This window comes from Squalius cephalus, assembly GCF_949319135.1.
Source record: "Squalius cephalus genome assembly, chromosome: 20".
Taxonomy (NCBI): domain Eukaryota; kingdom Metazoa; phylum Chordata; class Actinopteri; order Cypriniformes; family Leuciscidae; genus Squalius; species Squalius cephalus.
The window spans coordinates 27718193-27741808 of record NC_137141.1 but is presented as its reverse complement, the minus strand read 5'-3'; the positions used below and the strand labels follow the sequence as shown (position 1 = coordinate 27741808).

Genomic DNA, 23616 nt, shown 5'->3' with positions numbered 1-23616 from the left:
CTTGCCTCAACACGCATGCCTGGAAGTTTGTAGTATGCCTAGAAAGGTCTTGATTAGCTGGTTCAGGTGTGTTTAATTGGGGTTGGAGCTAAACTTTTGCAGCGACAGTGGCCTTCCATGAGCAGGATTGGACACCCCTGATTTTGATTATTTTTGTATGCCTTTTTGAAGGTGGACAGCTCACATCTCCGTTTATTGTAATTGCATGGACCAGCACATTCAAAATATCTCTTTCTGTGTTCCACAGATGAAAGTATAAGTTTAAAATGTCATGAAAATGGATTTTCATTCTTAGGAACCATTCGTTTAAATTTGCCATAAACACTGAGGATTCTTTTTACAAGGCTTTGACGATATCTGCAAGATAGCGAATGGAGAGACCGCCTCCTTTAAATCACACCGTGCAGAGATAAAGCAAGGTTTCCATCCATGCTTGTGCAAATTCCTCTTCCCCATCCTCATCTATTCTGTCACACACATTGTACATGAGCTATGGAACCTATAACAGTCATTCTGAGAACTGAGATGTGACAGCGGTTGACAACCACTTGGCATCTGCCTAATTGTTTACACAGAAGCCTTACCCTCAAGCAGCAAAGCACTAAATTTAACAGAAGATACATAAACCAGAAAGAAAAATGATGGGAAAGTTATTGCTCTTATCTCAAAAAAGAGAAAGAAAACTGCTGCTCAAATAGCCTGCTGCTCAAATACCCTGGTAAAAATGCAAAGCAGTGTGGGAAACCTCTGTGTAACGTTATGCAAAGCTGAGTGGGAGATAAGCGATGGCCGTTTACATAATAGCGACAAGCCAGAGTGAGAGGTACAGCTGTCCACCGTTTAAAAAACTGTCATAAGCACTCCTACAGGTGGCTGTTTGTTTTGGCTTTTGAAAATGACATTATTGGCGGATGATTTGGGCTTCATGTGGAGAAAAAAACTGAAGAAACCATAAAAATGGAGGTTTGCAGTAGAATATTAAAATAATCACCCACATATAGCGCACAATACACTCAACCCTTAGATACAATCTTTTTAAATCCCATGTTAAGGCCACATTTACACTCTGGGTTAAGCAGCATTTAACCCTGGGTTATGAAGCCTGGCTCCAGAGAACTCTATTGGCAAGGGTGTACAATGTGAATTTCATACGCAGAATGAACAAACACAATCTCATGGCAATTTGTAATTTTACATTTGGTGTCTCTTTTTTATTAATCTATTTTATACGTTTCCATACAATCTGCTTGCGCCCCACTGGTTAGTTTTATGGGTGGACCTTTATGAATCTGATTATTATAAATCGGCATGTATGAATTTGTCATGAATTCACTAAAATGTTAAACAACGTAAAAACGTTATTTCAGGAGATTTAGTTGGCACGAACAGTTTTTTCACAATGAAAAGCCTATGTACATCCAATGTACAAACCATAACATCACTATTTTTCACTGTCGTGTAGAGAGGATACATAATTCTGATATATTTTTTAGTCAGTGGTGTTATAAGTCAGTGGTGTTCAAACAACATTGTAAGGTCAAACAAGCTGTAAGAAGTTGCCCTTGGTGGGGATAGAACCGGGGTCTCTGGTGCTCTAAGTGTGAGTGGTTACTCACTGAGCTAAATCCCCATTAGTTAAACCCAATTGCAGAATATCAAAAGAGCCAGGAGACTTGAGTCTTCAAAAATAAAAGTAAACTTTACTTGAGAAACAAAAGATACAAAATACAAATAAACTAGGAGAGCCGAGCTTCCATTAAACAGAGAAAACAAAAACAGACACGAGGGTCCAAAATATACAACAAGAGATACACTTAACTCGAAGACAGGCAGCAGGATACACTGGATGAATGGCTCAAGACTGAACACAGTGACAGGGAACAAACAGACTTATAAAGGGTCAAACACAGGTGTGGGAAATCAGGATTGATGAGAAGGATTTAATACATGGTTAGGGGTAATGGCGCCTCCTTCAGGAGCGGAGAGTCTAGTATCAATTATAGTCAAGCGCCATCCACAGTTCTGGAGGGAGCATGATATGGAGAGCTCAAGAAGAGCGACCCCTACTGGCCAGGATGAAAATGCGCTCTGGAGACAAGACCATTACAGGAGCCCATCCCCTAAGAACGGCTCCTGACGTTCCCTAGATGGTCTCTTTGGGCTTGGTGAAACTCTGAGATGAGAGCCGGATCCAAGATATCCCGAGCTGGAACCCAGGTCCGCTCCTCCGGGCCATAACCCTCCCAGTCTACCAAGTATTGCACCCTTCCGCGTATCTGGCGGCAATTCAGCAGCCTGCGGACCGTGTAAGCTGGCTGTCCATCAATCATGCGGGGAGCTGGGGCAGACTTCCTGGCTGGAGACAAAGTGGAACAAACAACTGGTTTTAATCGAGAAACATGGAAAGTGGGGTGAATCTTCATAGACCTGGGCAGAATGAGTCGAAAGGAAACCGGGTTAATCTTTCTGAGGATCTTAAAGGGGCCGATGTATCGTGGAGCCAGCTTACGGGATTCCACCCGTAGGGGAAGATCTCGAGTAGAGAGCCACACTCTTTGTCCAGGGCGGAACGTGGGTCCTGCCCTCCGGCGTTTGTTAGCCTGCCTCCGTTGTTGTCGAGCTGCCTTAACTAGAGCAGCACGAGCCCTCTGCCAGGAACGTCGACACCGGCGCACTAGCTGTGTGGCGGCTGGGACCTCAAGCTCTGGCTCCTGTCCAGGAAATAGAGGGGGAGGGAAACCATACAGACACTCAAAGGGGGACATGCCTAAAGAGGAATGGTACAGGGTATTATGAGCAAACTCAGCCCACATAAGTCGAGAGCTCCAAGTGGATTGGTTATCAGCAACCAGACACCTCAAAGTCTTCTCAATCTCCTGATTTACCCTCTCAGTTTGGCCATTGGACTGGGGGTGGAAGCCAGAGGACAAGCTGATAGAAGACCCGATGAGCTGACCAAACGCCTTCCAGAACCGGGACGTAAACTGTGGCCCCCGGTCAGAAACCATATCCTGGGGAAAGCCATGAATTCTGAACACGTGTTTCATCATTATTTCTGCAGTCTGGTTGGCTGTGGGGAGCTTGGGTAAGGGTAAGAGGTGACAAGTCTTAGAAAATCTGTCCACAACCACCAGAATTACCGTGTTTCCCTGAGAACGGGGCAAGCCTGTGACGAAATCCAGGGAGATGTGAGACCAGGGTCGTCTTGGGATAGGCAGTGGGTGCAGCAAACCTTGAGGGCGGGTCCTTGGCTCCTTGTTCTGTGCGCACACGGAGCAGGCAGAGACAAAGGCCCAAACATCTCTCTGTAACTTGGGCCACCAGAACTTCCTTTGGATCAGCTTGCAGGTTCTAGTGGTTCCCGGGTGTCCAGAGGGGAGGGAAGCGTGTGCCCACTGCAAGACCTCAGAGCGCATACGATTAGGGACAAAGAGACGCCCAGCTGGGCCATTACCTGGATCAGGCTGTTGCTGTTGGGCTCTCTTGACGGCTGTCTCTATATCCCACTGTATGGGGGCTACCACCCTGGATGTAGGGAGGATGGTTTCTGGACAGGATTCCCTTTCAGGTGGTTCAAACTGCCTCGATAGTGCATCTGGCTTGAGATTTTTAGAACCTGGGCGATAAGAGAGGATGAAATTGAATCGGTTAAAAAAGAGGGCCCAACGGGCCTGTCGTGAGTTCAACCTCTTAGCGTCCCGGATGTAGGTGAGATTTCGATGGTCCGTCCAGATGAGGAAAGGATGTTTGGCCCCCTCCAGCCAGTGCCTCCACTCCTCCAGCGCCATCTTAACGGCCAGCAATTCTCGGTTCCCAATGTCATAATTTCTCTGAGGAGGAGTAAGCCGGCGAGAGAAAAAGGCACAGGGGTGAAGTTTGTGATTGCTCTTACTTTTCTGTGACAAAACAGCTCCTACCCCCACATCTGAGGCATCCACTTCCAGCACAAAAGGCAACTCAGGGTCTGGTAGTATTAGGATGGGAGCAGATGTGAAGCGTTGTTTCAGTGTGTTGAAGGCATGGTTAGCTCCACTGGTCCATATAAATGGCCTGTTTGACTTCTTTGTAAGTGAGGAGAGAGGCTCTGAAACAGAACTAAAATTTCTTATGAACCTCCTATAGAAATTGGAGAACCCCAGAAAGCGCTGTACCTGTTTGACTGAAGTAGGTTGGGGCCAGTCCAAGACTGCCCGGACCTTGCCAGGATCCATCTGGAGGCTACCATTTGACACACAGAAGCCAAGGAATGAGACAGCTGGGACATGAAACTCGCTCTTCTCCAGCTTAACGAAGAGCTTGTGCTTCAACAGCTGGGCAAGGACCTGTCTGACATGCTGAACATGATCTTCGAGGTTGCGGGAGAATATCAGAATATCATCCAAATAAACAAACACAAAAGTATTAAGCATCTCTCTGAGCACATCATTAATAAAAGCCTGGAAGACAGCTGGAGCGTTAACTAGGCCGAATGGCATTACCTGGTATTCATAGTGGCCTGTTGGGGTATTAAAAGCCGTCTTCCATTCATCCCCCTCCCGGATCCTGACCAGATGGTATGCATTTCGAAGGTCCAGTTTGGTAAAGATGGTGGCCCCCTGCAGGATCTCAAAAGCCGTGGTCATAAGTGGGAGGGGGTAACGATTCTTGATGGTGATGTTATTTAAGCCCCGATAATCGATACAGGGTCGGAGACTACCATCCTTCTTTTCAACAAAGAAGAAACCGGCTCCTGCCGGTGATGTGGAGGGACGAATGAACCCACTATCCAGGGCTTCCTTAAGGTACTTGTCCATAGCTAATCTCTCTGGGCCCGACAGGGAGTAGAGTCTTCCACGGGGTGGGCAAGTTCCTGGCATAAGTTCAATAGCGCAGTCATACGATCTGTGGGGAGGTAATGTGGCAGCTTGGACTTTACTAAAAACTTCAAGGAGGTCTGTATACTCTGGGGGAACTTGGGGTGGATTGGGAGGATGAAGTGGGAACTTGGTAGTGACAGGTTCCATCCTGGGAACGGCCATGATCTCAGCGGACGGAGCTTTAACTGTAAAGAGGGAGTTGTTCTTGGGGTTGGCTGGCAAGGGTTCTTGGAAAGTCTTAAGTAGCTCAGAGGAACAGCAGAAAGCAGTACTAGAGACCTGGCAGTTGGTTCCCCACTCTTTGACGACTCCTCGGGACCAGTCAATATGTGGGTTGTGAGCAGTCAACCAAGGGAAACCGAGGATTACAGGGAGTTTAGGGGTATGAATTAAGAAAAACTGTACCCATTCCTGGTGGTCCCCCACTTGTAGCTGAAGAGACGGAGTGCACTGAGTGACCCGACCTGACCCCAACGGACTGCCGTCAACTGCTGTAATGTTAAGGGGGTCTAGGAGAGTCATAGGGTAAATAGCAAGACTCTGGGCCATCTCAATGTCCATAAAACTCCCGGAGGCCCCTGAGTCAACAAAGGCACATATTTGATGGTGTCGCTGGCCCTGAGTGATAGTGGCCTGGATCATCAAGCCCGAGGTCACAGAGCAGGGGATGATTCCTATTCTCGTCCCGGCCTCCCTACTCCAGGACGAGACTTGGCTTTTCCCGACAGCTCAGGACAGTCCATGCGAAAATGGCCTGGCTTACCACAGTAGAGGCAGCATCTCTCTTTAATCCTTCGATTGCGTTCGGCTTGGGATATCCGGGTTCCCCCCAGCTGCATAGGCTCCTCTAGGTCACTTGGGGGAAGAGACAATTGAACAGGTTTGGCGGGCTCAAGTAAGCTGGTCTCCCGCTGTCGCTCCTGCTGGCGTTCTCTGAGGCGATGGTCGACCCGGATGGCCACATCAATGAGGGACTCCAGATCAGGAGCGGGGTCTCGGAATGCTAACTCATCCTTAAGTTTGGGGGACAAAGCATGGTGAAAGGTCGCTCTTAGGGCTCGTTGATCCCAGCCACTCTCTGTTGCGAGAGTACGAAACTCTATGGCAAACTCAGCCGCACTCCGGGTTCCTTGAGAGAGATTCAACAGGCGTTGATCCACATCTCCCCTACTGCCTGGATGTTGAAACACTCTTTTCATCTCCTCAATGAAGTGTTGACTGTTTATGGTAAGAGGAGACATCTGGTCCCACAAAGCTGAGGCCCAGTCGAGCGCCTTGCCCGTGAGGAGGGTGATAATGTAGGCCACCTTACTGTTCTCAGTGGGAAAACTGCTGGGTTGAAGTTGAAAGGCCAGAGTACACTGGGTTATAAATCCTCTGCATCTCTCAGGGGTGCCGTCGAACCGCTCTGGGGCTGGTAATCTTGGCTCAGTAGAAAAAGTCAGTGTGGATGGAGGGCCAGGAGAAAGTTGGGGTTCCTGGGGTGAAGAAGTTTGTGACTGGCGGTTCAGAAGATGGAGAATCTCAGACAGAGCCTGATCATGTCGCTGAATAGTTGTGGCTTGCTCGGAGAGTGCAGTCAGGATGCGCTCAACATTAGTGGTTGGTGAAGACTCTTCTGCTGGGCTTGTTTCCATGGTTCAGTCTTGCTGTAAGAAGTTGCCCTTGGTGGGGATAGAACCGGGGTCTCTGGTGCTCTAAGTGTGAGTGGTTACTCACTGAGCTAAATCCCCATTAGTTAAACCCAATTGCAGAATATCAAAAGAGCCAGGAGACTTGAGTCTTCAAAAATAAAAGTAAACTTTACTTGAGAAACAAAAGATACAAAATACAAATAAACTAGGAGAGCCGAGCTTCCATTAAACAGAGAAAACAAAAACAGACACGAGGGTCCAAAATATACAACAAGAGATACACTTAACTCGAAGACAGGCAGCAGGATACACTGGATGAATGGCTCAAGACTGAACACAGTGACAGGGAACAAACAGACTTATAAAGGGTCAAACACAGGTGTGGGAAATCAGGATTGATGAGAAGGATTTAATACATGGTTAGGGGTAATGGCGCCTCCTTCAGGAGCGGAGAGTCTAGTATCAATTATAGTCAAGCGCCATCCACAGTTCTGGAGGGAGCATGATATGGAGAGCTCAAGAAGAGCGACCCCTACTGGCCAGGATGAAAATGCGCTCTGGAGACAAGACCATTACACAAACATATAACACAATATCTTCTTTAAGACAGTAAGTCATACAGGTTTGAAATGACATGATGGTGGTTATTTTGGTGTAAACTATCATATTAACTACCAAATATTAACTAATATACAGTTTAAAGCGATGACAAATTAACATGATTTATGATGTGTTGTAATATTCTAAATAACTTTTCTATCTCTAAGTGCATAATAATCTGATTGGCCAGTTTATAAACTGTCATTACCATCACTGTGTACCACATGTCATGGTAAAAAACTGGTTTACAAAGCAGTTCCATTATGCAAGGCGAAAATAAGTAGGCCTACATGTAGTTGCTCTACTAGTCTTTTGTTAAAGGGATAGTTCACCCAAAAATTTTAATTCTGTCATTTACTCACCCTCAAGTTGTTCCAAACCTGTATAACTTTCTTTCTTCTGCAGAACACAGAAGAATGTCAGTAATTATACAGTTGACTGTAGTGACTTACTAAAAAAATACTATGGAAGTCAATGGGGCCCATCAACTGTTTAATTGCCGACATTCTTCAAAATATCTTCTTTTGTGGTCTGCAGAAGAAATAAATTCATAGAGGTTTGAAACAACTTGAGGATGAGCTAATGACAGAATTTTCTTTTTGGGTGAACTATACCTTTAAAATGACTTAAAAACAGGCGAGAAGTGTCTCAAACCAAGCCAGTTTTTCTACGGTCACTATACCACTCTGCATCTCTAATAACTCACATAACATGAGCCCAGTTGTAAAGCAGGTTTCCTCCCATTGAATGTTTTATATGGTCTTTCTCCATTTTAAACCTGCTTTATTAATGGATCCGAGCCTTGACACTCAGATCTATTCAACATGGGCTGCTCTAGACACACCCCTCAAATGCAGCATGAAGCCATCGTCTGCTCCACCGCTCTCCGACAGCTTTGATGACTGACATGTTTAAAGAATACTGTAGTGATAGCCCACCCCACACACTCGGTTCCCATGCAACACACTTCATTTAACATCCCCCCTTCCCAACCCAACCTCCTGGAGCTGTTTGAGCTGGAGTCTCCGATTGTGGGCCGCTTTGCTGCTTCATTAAGCTGGAATGGATTAAGAAAAAAGAGCACAGAAATCAGACAGAGAGACTCTACACACACGTTGGGAGGAAATAAAGGCTATTTATGTTTCACCTGCCCCTTAAAGGGTTAGGACCTGTCCATATTTGGAGTGTTGACATATGATTGGCTGCGTCGCTGCTGGAGGCGGAGCCTGGGTGGTTTTTTTTAAGCAGACCACACCCACCGCAGTCAGGTGAGCTCATAGGCGAACTGTCACTGCAATCAAAGGAGATGAGAGAAGAGTTACCAAATCGCAAATGAAGGATTTGTGGTGACATAATCGCCTTAGATAGCCGCAAGGGATTTTTGACAGTCTACAAAAAGGGCAGGAAACTAGAGATAAGAAAGAGAGTGCATAGGTTGAAAAGCTTCAATGATATATGGTGACACTTGGATTAAAATAAATTGTGAGGATTAAGTGACAGCATGCAATCAAATGTAAATGTCTGAAGCTAAATGAGCTGGTAAATTTTCCGAAGTTCTGAAATGAATATTGAAAGAAGAAAAAAACAAACAATCATAGTTGTATAATCTGGCCTAAAGTCTCTAGTATTTGGATAGAAAGCAAAACCGGCTAAATTAACTAAGATATCATGTTCATATAATAAACTGCAGATTCAAACCATTGTAGGTTATACAAGCTGACGTGGATTTGAGGTGTGACCAGTCTAACACAGAACTATACACAGCCTAAAGATATCATATTCTCTGAAAGACAACAAAACATACCACATACCCTGAAAAAAAATCCTTAATGAAACTGCAAAAGTGTATGATTATGGTAGCCTATACTACATTTATGGTGGCTACTATACAATAATAATAACTTGGTATCATACCTGTCATCAAAATAAACCTTAAAGAACAAAAGAAAAAGACAAAAAGGTTCTTATGAGATTATTGTATAATGATTTTTATACTTGTAACAACAGCTGAAGAAACTGAGGTAGGTTAGCAGAAGCAATTACCCTCAACTTGTTGGTAAAGGCTCCAAAATCCAGGTTATTGTGGTGGTGCGACGCCATCTAGCGATCAAGTGACAGCATCACATTTATAGACAACTATTTCAGTGCACAGATTAGATAACCGCTGATAAAAAATAATAATAAAGTCCTTCGCCGATGGAGTTTTAACAGATTCGAGAAGCGTCAGCATGTTCACTTAACATCTCAGTGCAGCCCAACAAAAGCTAAAATCTGAGACCTCGTCACAATAGTATAATTTGCAAGATTTTGTGGTAGGCTACTAGCCTACTACGAATATGGGAAATTTTCAGGTAGACATCTTTCAAGTATCAGTTAATAATTTTCTTCGGTGAATACAGAGCAGGCGTTCCCCTCCCGTCCACATTAAGGGTCCGAAGGCCTCCATCTGAGGCGTTTGATTACCTGCCCTCAGAAGACGACCACTAGCCAATTTCATTTATAAAGCATAGAAGGGGCTGTGAAGGAGCACTTCAGTTTATTGCGATACGCACCATTCCCTGAACGAGTCGCTTTTTGGAGTCAGCCTGACTCGTGCGGCACTGAACGAGGTAGGCTATAGTCACATCATGTAACTTCTAATACTTACTTGTTTTGTCGTGAATCGTGAACGACTCAGTTGAATGATTCACACCAGCAAAATGGAGTCAGAGACAGCACTTCTCTTGTTGTACCCAAAATTGCCCCCTATACACATTCACTATTCCATACATTACTGCACTAATAGCCCACTGAATGAGGGCATGAAAACGAGTGTGTGAACTCGGACGCCATCTTCTGGTGAGACGCTCACAGAGCATGGATATTAGAGGCTAGCCGTTGAGTGCATAGACATAATACATACTTATTTATCATGTCTATGATTGAGTGTTCTGGTGCGTCTCAAAAAGAAAGGCCAGACCAATCTAGTGAGGGTGTGTCCATCCAGTCATTTGGAGGCTTAATGTTTAGTAAGTGCCCCCACGGTCACAACGCCAAAATACTAGTAAAATCATAATCTGAAAAAAACTTTGTATTAAAAACCTTTATGATAACTGCAATACAGGAAATGACAACAATCTTTACATTACGCACAGTTAAGCATTATGTGATTAATTTACAACAAAATCTACTATCTTTTGTGTGTGTGTGGAAAAGTTCAATGCAATTAATTTTTTGCTAATTCTTTTTTTTAAATTGGAATGTGTGGAAAGGATTGTGTGGGTGATTGGAGGACTCAAAGGATACACTTGATGCATCTTTCAAAACAGGCTGAATGAAGGATGCTTATTGCGAAACAAAGGCTGCCTTCAAAGGATCCATTAAATTGAGAAGTCCTTTGATGGAGCTTGATGATACAGCAGCCGAGACATGCAGCCTTACTAGGACGCAGCCTTTCGATTGAGAAGCACCCTACATTGATTGTACACTTGTTGCTTGGCCTAAAATTCTCTTGGTGCATTCTTTATACTTGAAAATATATAAGTGCCTTTTTTATCTTTAGATGGGGGTCCCTCACATGATGATGATGATGGTCCGTGGAATCGAAAAGATTGAAAACCCCTGCTGTAACCCATGCTTATTGGCTTTAGTGTCAGGTCTGCCATACATTTGGTACTACTCACCTATCCAACAAACTAATACTAGTTGACTTTTCAGGACAGCAACAAAGGTAGAACACTGCCACACACTGGTCATCTTCCAGGCCATCTTCTGTCAGTCTCTTTAGTTGTCCTGTTTCTACTTACATGAGAAGGATCACTGTCACAGCCTTTCAACATTGACAATCTATATGTAAAACCATCACTGTTTTAATTGACTGAAAAAAGAAAAAGAAAACTGTCAAATGTATGAAAGTCTGAGTTGCAGGTTCTTATTAGCTTGAAATCACAAATTCAATTGAAATTCAAATAACAGCACTTATTGCATTGTTTCCGAACATCAAATTGTCATTGCCTGAATGCATGACCGAGGTGAACAGACAGACATGGCATTTAGGAATGGCATTTTCTGCTGTACCTCTGTTGAAATGGTCCTTGTATGAGGGACTGATCTGTATAATGACATTATAGTATAGAGTGTGATAACAAAGCAGAAACACAAAAGCTGCACACCGCTTACAAATAGGAACGTGAAATTTTAAGGGGGCAGAATAGCGCTATTCATCAGTACTTGATAATCATTTAAAATTTATACATTTGACAATCATATAACACACCAAAGAGACAGACATGCAAAGCGCTGTGACATTACAATAAACTTCAAAACAACAGATGCACAACTAAAGCTATGAAAATAACATGTAATATTTATATTGCACATTTTGTGAAGGTTAAAATAAATACTAAGACTTTTTCACTTTAGAAATGTTTTATAACCAATAATATTGAAGGGAAATCTGACAGGACTTGCATTCAGAAATAGGTGGTTTTAATACATTTTTAGTTTGGTCAATAACAACGTAACCAATACAGTTAAGCAAAACTTTCTGGCAAATCCACAACCTGTAACTGTAACCATGCGGGTAATACCAAGGTGATGTTGGCATTTTAAAAAAATTGCCACAATTTTTCTCAATTTTCATCCATTATTCAATGGCATATGAGAGACAATTAAAGTTGACATACCTGAGGTCAATGAACCTACATATTAATGCCTTTATTGTGACCATTGTCAGATCCCTCAACACGACTCAATGAGGATCTAGCACCAGTTCATAAACACGCAATACCATTCTCTACACAGTGAAAAAAACAGGATACTGTGATGTTTTTATGGTTTCAGTGCTGAGCACCCGGACTCTATATATGTAACAATACAGTACTCCTTTGTGTGTTCATCTCCATGAGAAAATAATAATAAAAAAATGGAGGAAATAAACTGTACACAACATCGAAGATAAGTCTCAGAATGAAACGAATCTCCTGGAAGACAACTTTCATGCACGTTCAAGCACTGAATATTTTGATGAATATAAAAAAACACCAAATTCAAGTACAAGGCATTGCTTTAGGTTATACAGTATATATACACAATACATTTTTAATATATTATCATTTCTTAACTACATTTTAGATATTAATAAATAGCACAAACTAACATTCAAAAGGTAAGCTTTTATCCTAACAGTTATTTTTGCATTTCCAACTACATATACATCATGGACGGTGTTTATAATCTAAAAGGACTCGCGTTGTTAAAAGCATTGATATAACTCTTTTCAAATCTTTTCAAGTTATGTGTCTGCGTTTTGTTTTTTTGGACGAGGAAACACAAGTCAATTTGTTTGTCCCCTCCCAGAGTGTCTGGAGTGGATGGACTGGTTTGGGAGGAATAGTGGAAGAGGTGGAGTGTTCATTCTCATTTTGCCACCGGGCACCACTCCTACTGACAAAACTTGAATTAATAGCTACTTGCCCGAAGTGAGGACAATAAATTTTGAGCACTATGGTGGCAAATGAACATCCCTCCACGTGAACGAAGAACGCCAGCTGGACGATCTATATTAAATCAGAAAGTTCCTTACAGTTGTGCAACTGTCTCAGTTGGAGCTGCACCAACTGTGTCCGAGCGACTCTCTCCCTGGAAGCAGGTGGGAGAGAGACTAAGATATGTGCGGATAGAGTCATGGGTGACGGGAGGCTTGAGATGGGGAAGAAGTGTTGGAAACCTCATCAATCCCCCTTCACGTAGCCGTTTGTGCTGGTTGCCCCAGCTCTGGCCCCTCTTCCTCTTCTCCCACTGCCTGCTCTTCCTTCACCGCCTCTGTCCGACAGTTCTTCAGCCTGGCCGGGCCCGACAGCCTCGTCGAAGCACAACCGGAGCGTGTTGCGTATCACTAGGCGCTCAACGATAAAGGAGGCGCAGAACCAAGGCACGGCGTACTCTGCCGTGATCAGGCCCATGAAGTTATATTTAAACTCAGAGTAGTCCCACGGACAAGCGTTAAACTGCCGAAGCAGCAAACCCGTGCCAAACTCCCACAGATATGTCCACAATGTATAAATGATGCAGCGGAGAAGCACATTGCAGCGGTCCCGCAGACAAAGATACATGCGCTCTACGATCAGGATGCAGGTTCCGTAGATGAAGAGCGCCCACACACTCGTCACGCCGGGAAACTTCCAGTTGCAGTTCACCACAAACTCCCAGGCAGCCGTGAACATGACTTCACAGAAGTAACCGTGGATGGCATACAGGTACCACCGAGAGAGGGCAGTAAGGGGCTCAGGGGTCGCTGTGGTTGCCATCTTCCTTTTATATTGATGTGTGGAGTTAGTAGAGTTCAGGAAGTTAAAAAAGAGTGTGTTACAAACTGCATACGCTCCAACAAAGGCTATATGTGACCCTGGATCACAAAACCAGTCACAAGTCGCACGGGTATATTTGTGGCAATAGCCAACAATACATTGTATGGGTCAAAATGATAGATTTTTCTTTTATGCCAAAAATCATTAGGATATTAAGTAAAGATCATGTTCCATGAAGATATTTTGTAAATTTCCTACCATAAATATATAAAACATTTATTTTTGTGAGTGAGTGCATCAATCGCGAACATAAATGTAGAACTTTAAAGGCGATTTTCTCAATGTTTCCATTTTTTTGCACCCTCAGATTCCAGATATTCAAATAGTTGTATCTCAGCCAAATATTGTCCTATCCTAACAAACCTTACATAATGGAAAGCGTATTTATTCAGAATTCAGAATCTCAATTTCAAAAAATGTACCCATGTGACTGGTTTTGTGGTCCAGGGTCACATATTCGAAATGAAATACTAGTATACTGCATTTTGTGCATTTTGGATTTATTATTATTATTTATATGTTGAATTTATAGTTTTAAATAATATACTGACTGGTTTGTGACACCACAATAATGCAAAATTAAATTATTTTAAGCAAATATTTAAAGGTTTTAAAGGACCATCCGAAAATGGCCACTGATAAAATATCTGTTATAACCAAACAAAACATAGCCAATTTATATATTGCTAGCAAAACATTTTATTGTGTAAAAACACATGGCTAGTTTTGAATGGCCATCATTGGCCATCAATAGAGAAAGATAACTTTTGGCTGCTGAAAGTTGGGTCATGATAACAAGCCAAACTTGACCTCTGGAATTTAGTGAGTGACATCCAGTTATTATATCGGAACTTTTTTTAAAGATTTTTTACTGAAATTACTTCCAGTTTATTTTCACATGGAAATGGAAGGTCAATCTGAGTGCATTACATAGTGGGATACAGTATTTAAAGCAGAGTGCTTTGTTGGCAAATCTGGACCAAATAGTCGGATATTCTCTGCCAATAGAATCTGCAATAATATCTGCATGTGGTGGCCAATTTACACTACTGTTCAAAAGTTTGGGGTCAGTAAGATTTCATTTCTTTTTTCTTTTCTCTTCTATTCTGCAAGAAAGCATTAAACTGTTCAGAAGATACTGTAGACACATTTGTAATGTTACAAAAGGTTTATATTACAAATAAATGCTTTTTTGAACTTTCTATTTATCAAAGATTCCTCAAAAAAGTATCACGGTTTCTACAAAAATATTAAGCAACACAACTGTTTTCAACATTGATCACTAAACATTTTTAAATCAACATTTTCTATCATAAAATCAGCATATTAGTAAGGGATCATGTGACACTGAAGACTGGAGTAATGGCAGCTAAAAATTCAACGTTGCCCTTATAGGAATAAATTACATTTTAAAATAAAAAAACTGTTACTTTAAATTGTAATAATATTTCTTCCCAATATTACTGTATTTTGATCAAATAAACGCAGCCTTGGTGATAAAGACATCTTTCAAAAACATCTTACTAACCCCAAACCTTTGACCGGTAGTGTATACTGCAGAAATCAGAAGAGTAGTGTGCACTGCTAGTATACAATTCCGAACATAGCCAAGGAAATACAAATGTTGCATGACAACTCAGTAGTAGTATATACTAATGATGATAATATATAAACTTACGCATGTAAGTTAAATGAACATGGGTCACTTGAGGACATAATAGAAAATAATGACTGATCTTAGTATGCAAATACATGCACGCTAAGCACACACACTATAAACAGCTTAAAATACAGTATCATGTGTCAGTGGGCCTATGGTGATCTTAAAACAGCTCATCTGTGTACAAATAATATCAGAGTGAAACTGTAGAGATTAAATGACTGGTCAATTCTAAGGCAATTATGACTCTTCTGATATTCAACTACTGGAGATGTGTGTAAAACTGAATTAGAGGTGAGTGTGATCTCATTATGAGCTATCAATTACAATTTAGTTACTTGCCATTTAGCAGATATTTTTCTCAGCCAAAACTGCTTAACAGAAGGCCAATTGAGGGACAGTCAGCTGCCTGGGAGCATATGAAGGTTAAGTGTCTTGCTCCAAGGGCATCCTGGGAACTCAAGTGACTCTTTAAGTCTTTAAGTTTTAAGACCTCCAGGGACGAACACAAACTTTTACCACAAGTGTAGCATCACATCTAAAAATATATCTGCTAAGCCAATTTGAAGAACAAAAACTAATATAAGCTGTACTGTGACTAAACTAGACTGAGGATTAAATTTGATGGAGAGGTTATGTAGGGAAACAAGTAATTTTTGCAGATTTTACCCAACCTGCTGTCTGGCAGTCTCAATGTCCACACTCAACACCGTCTGTCAGAGTCCACGAGGAGCGGTACTGAGTTCTGCTGCCGATGCTGACGAGGTACTCATGAACTGAAATTAAAAACAAACAAAAACAAGTCATCAAAATTAACATCCTGTTTAATTGAGTGAAGTACTATCTTACAAGTGCAAAACAAGTTAAGCTAAACTTCTGTGACATGCTGTATATTCTTCCATACAAATGTACTATTTGAGCTGTAAAGTCGTCTAAATTATCCCTTTAGTGGAACTGTTCCAGACAGATAATCTTCAGTTTACTATAAGCAAAGCTCTTAGTTCCTCAACAGTGGCAAAATACACAACTGATAAATATACAGCCCTATAGGATTAAGTCATGGATACAGTAGGTGAGGTGTCTTATTAATATGGCTCACATACATTGTTGAGGGAAAATACATGTTGTTGAGATAAAACTTTATTTGAATAAATTTCCCTTTGTGAGATTCTTGAGGGAACCTGATTGTAGTCTAAGTATATTTATATAATTAATTATTATACATTACAATAATTATACATACACTACCGTTCAAAAAATTTGGGTTGGTAAGATTTTTTAATGTTTTCTTAAATAAGTCTTACGCTCTTTCTTTAATCATAAATATGATAAAAACAATAACATTGTGAAATATTATTACAATTAAAATATATATATATATATATATTTTTTTTTTTTGAATACATTTCAAAATGTAATTTATTCCTGTGATGGCAACGCTGAATTTACAGCATCATTACTCCAGTCTTTACTGTCACATGATCCAAATTTTTTACCAAAGAAACATTTCTTATTAATATCAATGTTGAAAACAGTTGTACTGCTTAATATATATGTTTTTTTTTATGATTACATTATTGTTTTGAGAAATCCTTATTGTACTATTTTTGTTAGTGTCATTTAAAGAATACTGTTTTGATAGACATTGTTTTGTCCAGTGTTTTTTAAAACCAAAAAAGAAAGTGAGAGATTGTAGGTGTTATAAATAACACTCGATAAAAACTGCATTTCATACTTGAACACTCCAAAGGTTTTTATCAGCGTAACTCCATGAGAGTGCAGTGCACACTGCTAAAAGGGTGATACACTCTAATGGAAAGGCCATTATTAAATATTAATCTATGCATTGAGATAAGACTCAGCTCTTGTGCCACAATAGAAGTGCTCAGTCATCCGGACAACCTAAAGGCATTTAAAAGTGTCTGATACAGAGCCCAGTGCATGCTATGGTGTTTACATGTTGTGTTTGTATCCCATCCCCCTCATTTACTGGCCTTGCAATCAGCATTGCTATTGATCGCCTCCTGTCAAACCTCTATTGACCTTCTCGGCAACCTGAACAGACCAGTCAGTGATGTCAGCATGGCCTTCACTATACTAAACAGACACGCAAGCTCATCTGCACAGATCAGCATCAAAGCAGAACCACTTCTGAAAGTGCTGGTTTATGTGACGCTGGATGATGAGAATTGGTTCTGTCAAGCCGACGGGGAATCATTGTATAATGTGCAACCAATAAAAAGAGGAACTGGTTGAAGAAATTGTCTTTTAGTGAAGGTTCATGTAATGTGCAGTAAGAATGTGCACCAAATTTGAATAAATAGACAAGAGTTTCAGCATTAGGTTGATTACCACAAACAATTATTTATCCCTTATTTTCTTTAATAAAAAAATTTCTTTAAATAAAGGTTACGGTGATGCACTTACAATGGAAATGAATGGGGAAGATATTCTGAGGATTTGAAAGCAGAAATGTAATGCTTATTTTGAAAAAGGCAGGGGGCAGTAGTGGTTAGTCAGTCTGGTAACCTGAAGGTTGCAGGTTCGATTCTCAATACCGGCAGAAAAAGACTGAAGTGCCCTTGAGGAAAGCACTCAACACCCAATCGCTCCCCGGACGCTGCAGCAAGAATGGCTGCCCACTGCTCTGGGTGTGTGTGTGTGTTCACTACACACTGCTCTTAATGTGTGTGCACTAACTTGAACGGGTTAAATGCAGAGGACAAATTCCTAGTATGGGTTACCATACTTGGCCTTCACGTCGTGTCACTTTCACTTTTACGTAAAGCACTTATATTGATTTTTCTGTTGTTTCAGCTGCAAAGCGGTTTAAATAATTTTTTACAATTTTTGGGGGTTTCTGCTGTTGCGTTGTGAAGTTTAGTTTGAAAATTTAATATAACTACAAAGAAGGTTAGTGATTTTTTTCCCACTAAAATCATCTTTACACTCATATTGTTTACATCTTGTAACACAATTGAAATTGTGAGTATTTTAATTATGTTCTATTAACAAAGTTCGAGAGGAGAATGTTCAGATAATCTACACAATCAGAGCGAGGAGGCCCATTATAAATAGCCAACTCACCTCTGTCCCACGACCCAGCATCCCTCCTCCACTCAAACTCCTCACTCTCAACTGTTCCTCTCCCAGTCATGGATGGGGAGGGGAAGGGAAATACTCTGGGTTCGGGCCACATTCCGAGCTCAGAGCCCTTCTCCGGACAGTACGCGTGCATGCTATGCATACTCTTTAGTCTATTCAATTATATGTAAGTGTGAACTCATGCAATTTTACAGATTGACCCCATTCACTTCCATTGTAAGTGCCTCAGCACTGTAACCCAGATTTTTGCTTTTTTTTTTTTTAAGAAAATGAAGTGGAAATTACTTTTTGTGGTAATCAACTTTATCAAGTGCTGTTGATTAAGCTTAACTTGTACTGAACCAAAAACAGAGATTACCATTTTCGGTAATTTAAATAAAGCTAAAATATACACTGATGAGCCAAAACAATATGACCAGTCACAGGTGAAGTGAATATCATTGATCATCTACTAACAAGGCCACATTTTAAAGTCTACTGTAGGTAGATTAGATGGTAAGCAAACAATCGGTTCTCGAAATCAACATGTTGGATGAAGGAGAAATGGACAGGAATAAAGATCTGAAGCCAGGGACTTTGACAAGCGCCAAATTGTTATGGCAAGGCGACTGGGTCAAAGTACCTCTGAAACGGCAAGGCTTGTGGGTTGCGCCCGGTCAGCAGGGACAAACCACAAACCGGCGACAGGGTGTTCATCGATGTTCATCGTGCCCAAGGCTCATCGATGCACAAGAGCAATGAAGGCTATCCCGTCCGGTCTGAGCCAACAGAAGGTCGATCTACTGTGGCACAAGTCACACAAAATTTTAATGATGGTTATGGGAGGAATGTGTCACAACACACAGTGCATCGCACTCTGCTGCGTATGGGGTTGCGTAGCCGCAGAGTGCCTATGATGACCCCCATCCACCGGTCGGACGCCCCTACAATAGGCACGCGTGCGTCGGAAGTGGACTTTGGAGCAGTGAAAGAAGGTCGCCTGGTCCGAAGAGTCCCGTTTTCTTTTACATCACGTGGACGGCTGTGTACTTAGAAATGTTGCCTGGGCAACTAACTGAAATAAAATAAGTCTAGGTTAAAATAAAAATAAAAATAAACAAATAAAAACACAAAAATTACTAAAACAAACTAAAATTAAAATATAAAAATAAAAGCGAATTAAAAATGTTATTATAATGATATTATAAGTGTATAAATAATACTAAAATAACTTTAATAACTTATTCACTTAATAAGACTTACAGCACACACGGATGGATATATGGACTACTTTTATGGTGACAGCCCCTGGTTGTTGCTTCCACCACATAGATGTGCAGCTTGAACATTTTACTAAATATCATTTTTTTTGGTGAACTGTCCCTTTAAGTGCCTATTTGAGTACTATGAAAATTTCAGACATAATAAAGGCTACACTATCCCAGTTTGTTTCTGTCCTTCCTTGTCAATTTCAACCACACACCTCCCAAGAGAACAATGGCACATCAATGACAGTGACAATATACAATCACTTTGCCTTTGCCTTTGCCTTTGCCGCACTGGAATGACCGGCTCTGATGCATTCTTACTGCCGCAATTTCTAGAGGTGACTGATGAGAGCTCTGGTCTCCTGCCACGAGTTCACTACACTCTGCACAAATATAAATGGCAATGGATCAATAGCGCACACAGCTCAGTTACTCTAGATAGCACCTTGGCTCCAGGCCACACACAGCCTTCATTCTTCTCATCAGGTATGAGCAGTGCTGCTGATAAGCCTCCTAAGATCTGTTAAGTGATGATCATGTTTCAGAGGGAGGCAGAACCAGTTTCATTAAATTCTTCAGCATAAGGCGGACAATTCAACCTGTGTTTCACTCATAAGCGTGTTTAATGCGCCTAATCAGGCACAAACGAAACCTAATGGATAAAAATAGTAGCTGAAAGCTGTTAGTAATTGGGAGTGGCTAAATAATTATGATTTGTGATTTTCAGATTCCAATATATATAGCCTAGTCATGTAGGTGTTTCCGTGTCGACTCAACCAGAGGTTCCCAGCTAAAAATGTAGATTTTGATCATTTTTGAGAAATCCACTATTATTGGAGGGGGGTCAAAATGATAATTTTCATCTGAGATTTGGAGCCAGATTACAGGGGGATAAAAATTACTTTAAAAAGATGGCAGCATCACTATTTTATTTTTTACAGTGATTGGTAGGTCTATTAGTAAAATCTTGAGACTTCTTCTATCTTTGCTGCATTATATGCCAATGGTGACAGTTAAAAAATAAATGGGGGAAAGCCCTTCTTGGGTTTTTTTGCCCAAAGTTTACATGCCTCAAGAAGTATTAAAGATCTCTAAATATCCTTTTTTAAATTGTGGACCATTTTCAGTGGTCGAAAACCAAATGTGGGTAACTTTTCAAATAGCTGATTCTTATTGTGTTTAAAGAAGAATGTCTGAAGAATAAATAATACTGAAACTAGAAATGTATCGTTTCCCTCTATCATACCTCTCTGAGTGCCAAAACTGTAACTCATGAAGTATTAAAGATATCTTATAATATAATTTTAGATTCATGTTCCAATGAAACTTTTCTTTTAGAATCTATAAGAACTATATGAGTTAACATGTAGTTACAATACTGCATATTTAAACTCTTGGGCGCTTCAGAAGCGCTTTTTCGACCATTGAAAATGGGTAAAAATTGAACATGGAGCCACATTAAGATCCCCTTATCTATGGGATTGAACCACATAGGGCCTTGAAAATTAAGATTTCAAAAGACTAGTTTGTTAATATCCAGAACCTAAAATCATATTGAGATACATTTAATACTTTTTAACTTTACAGGTATGCAAATGTCTGAAAAACAATATTATGGCACCCAGGAATGTTTGACAGAAATAAACGAGATACAATTTGTAGTTTCAACATTCTGTTCGTCAGTTGTTCCTCTTTGAAAGAAAAAAAGTATCAGCTGTAAGAAAAGTGACCCACGTTTGGTTTTTAACCACTGAAAATGTGTACAATTTAACAATTTACTCTTAGAGCCACACTGAGATTCCAATATCTTTGAAATTGAACCATATCAGGCCTTACAAATATGGATAACAAAAGAAAAGTTTGTTAACCAGAATCCAAAAGGATATTAAGAGATCTTTAATACTTCTTGAGTTACAGGCATGCAAACTTTGGGCAAAAACACAAAAAGTGCTTATTCCAATTTTTGAACTGTCACCGTTGGCATATAATGCACATAATGTAAAGTCAACAGATTTTACTAATGGACCTACGAATGGAAGTAATTTATACCCTCCTGTAATTTGGCTTCAAAATCTCAGGTGAAAATTGTCATTTTGACCACCCTCCACAAAATAGTGGATTATTCAGTAAGTATACATCCATGACCATGACATTTAATATTTTGGCTTTCAACATTATTTATGTTTGTCTTTCTTCATAAAAAAAAATATTGACAAAAATAAAAAATTTGAGCCAGGGAAGTTTCTGAAATTTGGTTAATTTGACACGGATAGAGTCACTAATAGCCAAGCTCATGTTGGATCAGGACCACCCAATCCCGCTCTGTAGACGGGCCTGTTATATACTTTTTGAAGAGCCCAAGAGCTCAAAATTCTTACCCCCGAAAGGACCACAAGTATGTCCCAGACATGGGCCAGTGCCAAGAGATTAACTACTTCTGAGCCTTAATAGAGAGGGTCAGTCACATGACTGCACCAAGCCACCGTGATGTTAAAACAGACTGACATGGCAAGACTTTGATTCCACCAAGAAGAAAAAAATAATGACAACCGTAATTACACATCTTAAACGCTATTTAGAGAAGAAAGATTGAGATGTGGACAAGTTAAACTGCATGTAGTGCAGTGGAACTGATCTGCCACACTAAACACTAAATCCCCAGTTTTAATCAAGTCAGCTTTGAATGTCTTTGATCCAGCGCTGCTGATGTAAGTGAGGCTTCAGCTTAGCGCTGCTATGAAATATGAGGACAGAGTCAGCGTAGTAAATATTGACCCATCCAAACTATCCCGGAACGACCTCTTAAAGGGCAAGTATCATATTTATATACGCTTTACCCTGCTGTATAGTAGTTGACTAGGAGGGGAGAAGTGAGGTGCCAGTGCCAAAGGTCTGTTTATAGACAGAGACCCAATATGTGTGAAGAACTTGAACTCTTTGGTGTGTTTAGTCACAAATACTGTCTATTTCTGAAGTGTCATCAAATATGATGCGAATGAGGCAGCTTTATTTAGCATCTGATATGTTAATAAGAATTGTTTGGGATGTGAGCATTTGAGGGTTTATCTTAAGAGACACGGAATATACCGCAGTCGTGACAGCTGGCGCCGTTCGGATGCGCAACGCAGGCCTCCATGACAACCGACCACTGCAGCGCTGCGCAGACACAACTGTACTATCACACTGTATGAAACAACATAACTATGCGATTTATCACAGTAGGAATCTGGAGCATTGCACTTCCTAGTTATCCTAGTTTTAAAAAATGACGTTAAATAAAGTTCACAATCGATACCGTATCTGACCACTAAGAAACGATATAGGCAGAATCAGCATCGCAAATGGTCAAACTTTAGCAAGTTCATTCGTAATTAAAGATTTGAACGCAAATGAGTGCGTTTAGGATGAAATGAGCGATGGACATGGCAGCATACTTCCTCGTTCGCCTATTTAGATGATGATGATGATAATAAAAGTCCGTATAAACAGCGAGCTGATGCCCGAGAAAACATTCAGAAAGGTGCACTGAATGGTACCGGTTTACTTTGACTCTGTCTCGAGTACATTGTGGGATAACCCATGCAGGAGACCCGAACGGGTTTACTGAAACACCAAAAAGCCGGCGAGACTTACCGTATTATTCTTCCGCCGCTGTAGATCTAGAGGAGCCGGGCCTCATTTTGGTGTAAAACAATAGAATTTTACAGAAAACCGTTGCACCGGTTGCCTCTCAGAGTGCATTTGTACCCGCCTCTCTCTCTCCTCTCGCTCCTGTCCGGTGATAACTGACATATTTTACTCCACTGCAGCAGTAACAGCACATGCTCAGACACCGGCTGTGTTTCAAAACACTGTGAGCTGCCTAGTGCCTACCTAGTAGCGACGGATTGAATCGTTCTTTTGAGTCGGATCTTTGTGATGAATTAGTTGAATCGGTTCACAATACTGGACTTCGTCCATGAATGGGATTTAATCGGCTCTCATTCATTGATTCAATTGAGTCAAGAACCATCGAGATTCGTAATGAGCCGAGAACAGAGTGAACCGAGGATTTGACAGATAAATTACCAATAGCGGAAAGAGACTTGGCAATTTTATCTGAAGATAGGCTAGGCTACTGTATGAAACTGACATGGTTTTAATAGCATTTAAAACGCGCAAAAACGT

The 23616-nt window shown here is 41.0% G+C and overlaps 1 protein-coding gene across 1 annotated transcript; it reads right to left on the bottom strand.

Annotated features, from left to right (window-relative positions):
- Window positions 1-1089: 1089 nt before the first annotated feature.
- tmem229b (transmembrane protein 229B) lies at window positions 1090-23336 on the bottom strand. The gene is made up of 5 exons (XM_079853830.1): window positions 23083-23336; window positions 15767-15873; window positions 8238-13381; window positions 7069-8147; window positions 1090-1546 (listed from the first exon to the last, which is right to left on the bottom strand). The coding sequence occupies exon 3, from the start codon at window positions 13375-13377 to the stop codon at window positions 12802-12804; it is 576 nt and encodes a 191-aa protein (XP_079709956.1). The 5' UTR covers window positions 13378-13381; window positions 15767-15873; window positions 23083-23336; the 3' UTR covers window positions 1090-1546; window positions 7069-8147; window positions 8238-12801.
- Between the last annotated feature and the right edge of the window lie 280 nt (window positions 23337-23616).